The sequence below is a fragment of the Centropristis striata genome, chromosome 24, assembly GCF_030273125.1.
Source record: "Centropristis striata isolate RG_2023a ecotype Rhode Island chromosome 24, C.striata_1.0, whole genome shotgun sequence".
NCBI lineage: Eukaryota > Metazoa > Chordata > Actinopteri > Perciformes > Serranidae > Centropristis > Centropristis striata.
This window is the reverse complement of record NC_081540.1, coordinates 145,732-155,000: the sequence shown is the minus strand read 5'-3', so window position 1 is coordinate 155,000 and position 9,269 is coordinate 145,732. Positions and strand designations below refer to the sequence as shown.

At 40.8% G+C, this 9,269-nt stretch overlaps 1 protein-coding gene across 1 annotated transcript in view; it reads left to right on the top strand.

Annotated features, from left to right (window-relative positions):
- wdr12 (WD repeat domain 12) overlaps positions 1-7,591 on the top strand; it is an 11,500-nt gene extending 3,909 nt beyond the window's left edge. The window contains exons 7-13 of the mRNA XM_059327975.1: positions 582-627; positions 947-1,032; positions 2,857-2,997; positions 3,413-3,518; positions 5,561-5,693; positions 6,644-6,716; positions 7,350-7,591. Of these exons, the coding sequence (XP_059183958.1) occupies positions 582-627; positions 947-1,032; positions 2,857-2,997; positions 3,413-3,518; positions 5,561-5,693; positions 6,644-6,716; positions 7,350-7,427 (663 nt within the window). The 3' untranslated portion in view covers positions 7,428-7,591. The remainder of the gene's footprint in view (positions 1-581; positions 628-946; positions 1,033-2,856; positions 2,998-3,412; positions 3,519-5,560; positions 5,694-6,643; positions 6,717-7,349) is intronic.
- The last annotated feature ends 1,678 nt before the right edge of the window (positions 7,592-9,269 follow it).

Sequence of the window (9,269 nt, the reverse complement as noted above, 5' to 3'; positions counted from 1 at the left end):
GGGTACGGGGACAGGGGGGACCAGGGTACGGGGACAGGAGGGGTACGGGGACAGGGGGGACCAGGGTACGGGGACAGGAGGGGTACGGGGACAGGGGGGACCAGGGTACGGGGACAGGAGGGGTACGGGGACAGGGGGGGTACGGGGACAGGGGGGACCAGGGTACAGGGACAGGGGGGGTACGGGGACAGGGGGGGTACGGGGACAGGGGGGACCAGGGTACGGGGACACGGGGGACAGGAGGGACCAGGGTACGGGGACACGGGGGACAGGAGGGACGGAGACACATTGAACAGTCTCTGGGTTTAGTGGCTAACTAGATCTGGTCAGAAACACGTCGCTGCAGAAGAATCAGAAGAAAACTTTTGAGTTTTAATCTGTTAGAACGTTTCGTGTTTGTCAGAAAAGGTTAATTTTTCTGCAGATGCATCTCATTAATATTAATTAATACATTTACAGGAACATACTTCCTAATATCAGAGATGATTTAACAGTAAATTAGTTAGTTTTATTTGTTAGTTTTTCGTTATAAGAACTTAGATGTGATAATAAAGTCTTCCTGCTTTGTGTTTGTCTCTCAGTTCTGCAGCGGCTCCTGGGACAAGATGCTGAAGATCTGGTCTGCAGGTAATAATCATCATAATAATAATTATTATTATTATATGTTCCCTCTTCTCTAGGATCTGAATTTTCAACATAATCTTGTGTTTAATGTACACAGTTAGTTAATATATTGGTGATTATTCCTCTTTAAACAAGCAAACATACTGTTTGTATGTTTCTATTCATGCTGCTGATTTTTGACTTGTTTCTTTCTATATTAGTATCTATCAGAACATTCCTGGTTTATTCAGACAATAAACTGATAGAAACATGTTCTAAAACATGCATTAATATAAATTATTGTATCTTATAGATTATAAATATATTGATTATGTTCCTTCAGTGCCGTCAGACGAGGCGGACGAGGTCGAAGAATCTGTGGACCGACCGAGGAAAAAACAGAAGACGCAGCAGCTCGGCCTCACCAGAGTGAGACATTATTAATGTATAGATCATATAGGAACTAAAGAGTGAGACATTATTAATGTATAGATCATATAGGAACTAAAGAGTGAGACATTATTAATGTATAGATCATATAGGAACTAAAGAGTGAGACATTATTAATGTATAGATCATATAGGAACTAAAGAGTGAGACATTATTAATGTCTAGATCATATAGGAACTAAAGAGTGAGACATTATTAATGTCTAGATCATATAGGAACTAAAGAGTGAGACATTATTAATGTATAGATCATATAGAAACTAAAGAGTGAGACATTATTAATGTATAGATCATATAGGAACTAAAGAGTGAGACATTATTAATGTATAGATCATATAGGAACTAAAGAGTGAGACATTATTAATGTCTAGATCATATAGAAACTAAAGAGTGAGACATTATTAATGTATAGATCATATAGAAACTAAAGAGTGAGACATTATTAATGTATAGATCATATAGAAACTAAAGAGTGAGACATTATTAATGTATAGATCATATAGAAACTAAAGAGTGAGACATTATTAATGTATAGATCATATAGGAACTAAAGAGTGAGACATTATTAATGTATAGATCATATAGGAACTAAAGAGTGAGACATTATTAATGTATAGATCATATAGAAACTAAAGAGTGAGACATTATTAATGTATAGATCATATAGAAACTAAAGAGTGAGACATTATTAATGTATAGATCATATAGAAACTAAAGAGTGAGACATTATTAATGTATAGATCATATAGAAACTAAAGAGTGAGACATTATTAATGTATAGATCATATAGGAACTAAAGAGTGAGACATTATTAATGTATAGATCATATAGAAACTAAAGAGTGAGACATTATTAATGTATAGATCATATAGAAACTAAAGAGTGAGACATTATTAATGTATAGATCATATAGGAACTAAAGAGTGAGACATTATTAATGTATAGATCATATAGGAACTAAAGAGTGAGACATTATTAATGTATAGATCATATAAGAACTAAAGAGTGAGACATTATTAATGTATAGATCATATAGAAACTAAAGAGTGAGACATTATTAACGTATAGATCATATAGGAACTAAAGAGTGAGACTTTATTAACGTATAGATCATATAGAAACTAAAGAGTGAGACATTATTAATGTATAGATCATATAGGAACTAAAGAGTGAGACATTATTGATGTATAGATCATATAGGAACTAAAGAGTGAGACATTATTAATGTATAGATCATATAGAAACTAAAGAGTGAGACATTATTAATGTATAGATCATATAGGAACTAAAGAGTGAGACATTATTAATGTATAGATCATATAGAAACTAAAGAGAGACATTATTAATGTATAGATCATATAGAAACTAAAGAGTGAGACATTATTAATGTATAGATCATATAGAAACTAAAGAGTGAGACATTATTAATGTATAGATCATATAGAAACTAAAGAGTGAGACATTATTAATGTATAGATCATATAGAAACTAAAGAGTGAGACATTATTAATGTATAGATCATATAGAAACTAAAGAGTGAGACATTATTAATGTATAGATCATATAGGAACTAAAGAGTGAGACTTTATTAACGTATAGATCATATAGAAACTAAAGAGTGAGACATTATTAATGTATAGATCATATAGGAACTAAAGAGTGAGACATTATTGATGTATAGATCATATAGGAACTAAAGAGTGAGACATTATTGATGTATAGATCATATAGGAACTAAAGAGTGAGACATTATTAATGTATAGATCATACAGGAAGTGATGTGTAACTGTCTCCATGGCGACAGACTCCTCTGATGACGCTGTCGGGACACAACGAGGCCGTGTCCTCGGTGCTGTGGAGCGACGGGGAGGAGCTCTGCAGTGCATCATGGGACCACACGGTCCGAGTCTGGGACGTGGAGACGGGAGAGACAAAGACCACACTGGTAGGAGACACACAACAGACACACAACAGACACACAACAGACACACAGACACACAACAGACACACAGGAGACACACAACAGACACACAGGAGACACACAGGAGACACACAGGAGACACACAACAGACACACAGGAGACACACAACAGACACACAGGAGACACACAGGAGACACACAGGAGACACAACAGACACACAGGAGACACACAGGAGACACACAGGAGACACAACAGACACACAACAGACACACAGGAGACACACAACAGACATAAATGAGCCGTTAACACAGCATGAAGAGATGAGTTTAGTTTTAGTTTCACTGGGACTTTAAAGGAATGTAGACCTGCAGAAGTCGGTGAAACATGAAGTTCTGTAGAAGAGAACCGTGTTAAAGTTCCTGATGTTTGTTCTCCACAGACGGGCAGCAAAGTGTTCAACTGCATCTCCTACTCTCCTCTGTGCCGCCGGCTCGCCTCAGGAAGCACCGACAGACACATCAGGCTGTGGGACCCTCGCACCAAAGGTACCCACCCAGACTACGATGCTGCTACAGGCTGCTACAGGCTACTACAGGCTGCTGCTGCAGGCTGCTACAGGCTGCTGCTGCTACAGGCTGCTGCTACAGGCTGCTACAGGCTGCTACAGGCTGCTGCTACAGGCTGCTGCTGCTACAGGCTGCTGCTACAGGCTGCTGCAGGCTGCTACAGGCTGCTGCTACAGGCTGCTACAGGCTGCTGCTGCAGGCTGCTGCTACAGGCTGCTGCAGGCTGCTGCTACAGGCTGCTACAGGCTGCTGCTACAGGCTGCTGCTGCAGGCTGCTGCAGGCTGCTGCAGGCTGCTGCAGGCTGCTGCTACAGGCTGCTGCTACAGGCTGCTACAGGCTGCTACAGGCTGCTACAGGCTGCTACAGGCTGCTGCTACAGGCTGCTGCAGGCTGCTGCTACAGGCTGCTACAGGCTGCTGCTACAGGCTGCTGCTGCAGGCTGCTGCTACAGGCTGCTGCAGGCTGCTGCTACAGGCTGCTGCTACAGGCTGCTACAGGCTGCTGCTACAGGCTGCTGCAGGCTGCTGCTACAGGCTGCTACAGGCTGCTGCTACAGGCTGCTGCTGCAGGCTGCTGCTACAGGCTGCTGCAGGCTGCTGCTACAGGCTGCTACAGGCTGCTACAGGCTGCTGCTACAGGCTGCTACAGGCTGCTGCAGGCTGCTGCTACAGGCTGCTACAGGCTGCTACAGGCTGCTGCAGGCTGCTGCTACAGGCTGCTGCTGCAGGCTGCTGCTACAGGCTGCTGCAGGCTGCTGCTGCAGGCTGCTGCAGGCTGCTGCTACAGGCTGCTGCAGGCTGCTGCTACAGGCTGCTGCTACAGGCTGCTGCTGCAGGCTGCTACAGGCTGCTACAGGCTGCTGCAGGCTGCTACAGGCTGCTGCAGGCTGCTACAGGCTGCTACAGGCTGCTACAGGCTGCTGCAGGCTGCTACATGCTGCTGCAGGCTGCTGCTACAGGCTGCTGCAGGCTGCTGCTACAGGCTGCTGCAGGCTGCTGCAGGCTGCTACAGGCTGCTGCTACAGGCTGCTGCAGGCTGCTGCTACAGGCTGCTGCTACAGGCTGCTGCTACAGGCTGCTGCTACAGGCTGCTACAGGCTGCTACAGGCTGCTGCAGGCTGCTGCTACAGGCTGCTGCAGGCTGCTGCTACAGGCTGCTACAGGCTGCTACAGGCTGCTGCTACAGGCTGCTGCTACAGGCTGCTACAGGCTGCTGCAGGCTGCTGCAGGCTGCTACAGGCTGCTGCAGGCTGCTGCAGGCTGCTACAGGCTGCTACAGGCTGCTGCTGCAGGCTGCTGCAGGCTGCTGCAGGCTGCTACAGGCTGCTACAGGCTACAGGCTGCTGCTGCTGCAGGCTGCTGCTACAGGCTGCTGCAGGCTGCTGCTACAGGCTGCTGCAGGCTGCTACAGGCTGCTGCTACAGGCTGCTGCAGGCCACAGAATGCTGAACGTTTAGTCTGCATCTGAATATCTTTATTTTCATTACACAAATTGAGGTAGAAGCTCTGAGATTCAAAGAAACTTCTACATAATACAAAACAAGTTAAAGTAACGAGGTAGAAGTGATAAAAATCAATCTATAAATCTAAATATTGATGAAGTGTTTCAGGTGAGTGTCTGTGCAGTAACAGTCTGTTTTTGTCTTGTTGTTTCATGTCCGTCCCTGTTTTTGTCTCATGTCCGTCCCTGTTTTTGTCTCATGTCCGTCCCTGTTTTTGTCTCCTGTCCCCGTCCCTGTTTTTGTCTCATGTCCGTCCCTGTTTTTGTCTCATGTCCGTCCCTGTTTTTGTCTCCTGTCCCCGTCCCTGTTTTTGTCTCATGTCCGTCCCTGTTTTTGTCTCATGTCCGTCCCTGTTTTTGTCTCATGTCCGTCCCTGTTTTTGTCTCATGTCCGTCCCTGTTTTTGTCTCATGTCCGTCCCTGTTTTTGTCTCATGTCCGTCCCTGTTTTTGTCTCATGTCTGTCCCTGTTTTTGTCTCATGTCCGTCCCTGTTTTTGTCTCCTGTCCCCGTCCCCTCAGACGGCTCCCTGGTGCTGCTGTCTCTGACATCACACTCCGGCTGGGTGACGGCCGTGAAGTGGGCGCCGTCACACGAGCACCAGCTGGTCTCCGGCTCGCTGGACAACCTGGTGAAGCTGTGGGACACCAGAAGGTCTGGATCACACTGACACTGTTACATCACTTCATAATGCTCATCAATGACTCTGATCAGAACAGAACCAGGGCTGATAGATCAGGTCATTTAGAAACATGCAGATCAATTAAAGGATGAAGATCTCCAGCTTCTACTACTGTGGAACCATTAAAGTTTATATTAACCACAGACTTTATATAATTAATAGACGTCGTCAGCGTGAGTCACCTGGAGCTTTGACGTCTTACTGACAGTAAACTGAGCAGCGACTCCAACAAACGCTGAACAAGACATTTAATGAACAAAACCTTCAGATAATACGTCATTAAGTCAAAATACAGTCAAAGGGTCAAAGTTATGAGACCAAACCGCTAAACCTCCTTATATAACGTTATATATATATTATATATATTATATCTTTATTGACACGTTGCCGTGGATACACATTGCTCTGCTTCTCTCCTGGTGACGGCTCGCCTTGTCAGTGACCTGTCAATCAAAGGTAGCCCCGCCCCAAATCATACAATTCTTTATCTTCTACTTCTTCTAAATGGGGCCATTATTAGAACTATTGACATCAGATTGTTTACTAGTGATTGAGACCATAAAAAACATTTCTGAGCTAATAAATCAAGTGACAAGTTTTCTCATTTTGTATTGAAATGAATGGACCCAAATGCTTCTGCAGCTGTCGCTGTTGGTTGTATTTAGAGATTCATCAGGATCTAAACAGCAGAACTTCTTTATTTCTGCTTCTTTTAGACTTAATTTGACTCTCAGCAGCTCAGAAAGAGTTTGACTGCATCCAGTCGTCTGTTAACTCCCCCACTAACTCTTTAAGTCTCTATTTCTTCTTCTTCTTCTTCTTCTTCTTCTTCTTCTTCTTCTTCTTCTTCTTCTTCTTCTTCTTCTTCTTCTTCTTCTTCTTCTTGTGTGAATAAACTAACGTGTCTCTGTTGTTGTCTCAGCTGTAAGGCTCCTCTCTACGACCTCGCAGCTCACGAGGACAAAGTCTTCTGTGTGGACTGGACAGAAAACGGGGTGAGAAAATATTATTTAATATAATCAGTTTATTGTAGATAAATAAAAGGATAATCTACTGGAGAAGATTCTGCACAGACGGACTCGATGCTTGACGTTAATGTGACTTTTTTTCTTGTCTTTTTTTTTAAGTCATTTTGTGTCTTTTGTTGTCTTTTTTTAGTTATTTTGTCTTTTGCCATTTTGTGTCTTCTGTGGGGTTTTTTTGGTCATTTTGTCGTCTCATTTTGTGTCTTTTTATAGTCATTTTGTGTCTTTTTTTAGTCATTTTGTGTATTTTTCGGTCATTTTGTGTCTTTTTTTAGCCATTCTGTGTCTTTTTTAGTCATTTTGTGTATTTTTCGGTCATTTTGTGTCTTTTTCTGGTCATTTTGTGTATTTTTTGGTCATGTTGTGTCTTTTTTTAGTCATTTTGTGTATTTTTTGGTCATGTTGTGTCTTTTTTTAGTCATTTTGTGTATTTTTTAGTCATTTTGTGTATTTTTTGGTCATGTTGTGTCTTTTTTTAGTAATTTTGTGTATTCTTTGGTCATGTTGTGTATTTTTTGGTCATGTTGTGTATTCTTTGGTCATGTTGTGTCTTTTTTTAGTCCTCTAATAAAACCTAAATGTGCTGTTGATTGTGTCCTGCAGCTGATGCTGAGCGGCGGAGCAGACAACAAGCTGTACAGCTACAGATACTCGGCCTGTCAGACGGACGCCGGAGCCTGAAGGTCATCAGAAGTTCATCAGTGACAAACGGAGGAGAAATACTCTGAGTTCTGTACAAACTGTCCACATATTTTACCCTCTCCATTTTTACACATATTTTCTTATGGATTGTCTTTGTGTTCCTGTAAGCCCAGAAAGATATAAATTAATTTTGTCTCCTAAAACGTCTCGTGTCTCATCCTTCAGTCAGTTTCTGTGCTGGGACGACAACAGTTTGATTGTTTAAATGTTGTGCTTAAACAACTTGATTTAAGAGAAATGATACCAAAGGGGGCGTGGCCAAGCTAAGGGGGCGGGGCAGTATATATACACTATATATATATTAAACGATAAAATAAAGGAATTTACAGATATATTCCCATAATAATCAAACATTTTTGATGCATTTTTTACTTTAAAATATGAAGTAATTATAGGTTGTTTCATGTCAGTAATTAATATTTAAATACAACATAAATGTTCTAATAACTTTTATTAAATTAAAGATTTCCTCTGCTGCCTGCAGTGACTGAAAACCTCCAGCAGGGGGCGCACCTCAAACATACACTATATATATATATATATATATATACACACATATTATGTGTATAAATATATATAAGCAGGCTGTTTCCAGGGGAGAAAAGGACCCTGATGCTCTTGTCAATCAGTCAACAATCTGCAGCTGGAAATGAACCAATCAACAACCAGCTGCAGAATCATTCTGGTTTTAGGGGGAAAGACTGAAGAAGACAGAAGACTGGAACCTGTTCTTGTTTCCCACCACAACTTTATATGTCGACCTTTTTAAACACCTGAAACCAGTCTCAGGGAGAAACGAGGAGGAGGACCAGGAGAACCACAGCAGCACCTCCCTCCAGAACCTCAGCAGGCAAGAACTCAACATAATACTGCATAGTACTTCATTCAGACACTGCAACACTTTTACACTTAAAAATATTCAAATCGGTTAAACAAAACATGAGTAATGAGTAAATGTAAGAGATATTTTCAATTACGTCTGAATGAATCGACTCATTGGCTCAATTACCACATAAACTGAGTAAATGTAACTGAAATATTATGTTAAGTATATGGAAAACTGAGTAGAAATCACTAAACAAACTGAGTAAATATACAATGTAAAAAATGTTTGTAGAAATTACAGTAAAACTGTCAAATTGCATCAGAAATAGGTCGTAAAATGGAACATTGTACATCACCGTAGTAGATACTTTTAATTACTGTTAATCAAAGAATAGCATAAAACTTTAAATTCTCCTGTCATAAACTGTAGAAAACACACAGTTGTGCTGCAAAAATAAACAATTTTCATGTAAAATGAATGGAGAAATACCATGATGACACAATTATCCTGAAAGTAATGGGATTATTCAGTATAAATTACAGTTTTTTTGCTGATATTTACATTTACATACGCTCACTGTATTTCTTACGGTGAAGTTCTGGCAACCACAGCTGCCGGTATTTTACCGTAAATTAAAGAGATTTCTTTTTACAGTGTAATTGAAAACATTTGTAGGATATAACTGCAAATTTGCTTATGATTTACTTAAAAATTGTGTTTTACTGACTGATTTTACACTTATTACAAATATTTAAACCATGTAATCTGTGAGTCAAATATTAATTTATTTTGAAGAAGTAAACTTAATTTATAAATGGATATTTTACACAAAGATTCCTGTTGGAGTTCTACTAATGAAGTTTGATGTTGTCAACTCAAATAGTCATCATGATGATATTCAGTATTTTTATTGAGTATAATACCTTTATATTTATATTAGTGTCACATTTACAGGCTCCTTGGATCATTTCTTAGTGTATTTATTAACTGCAACC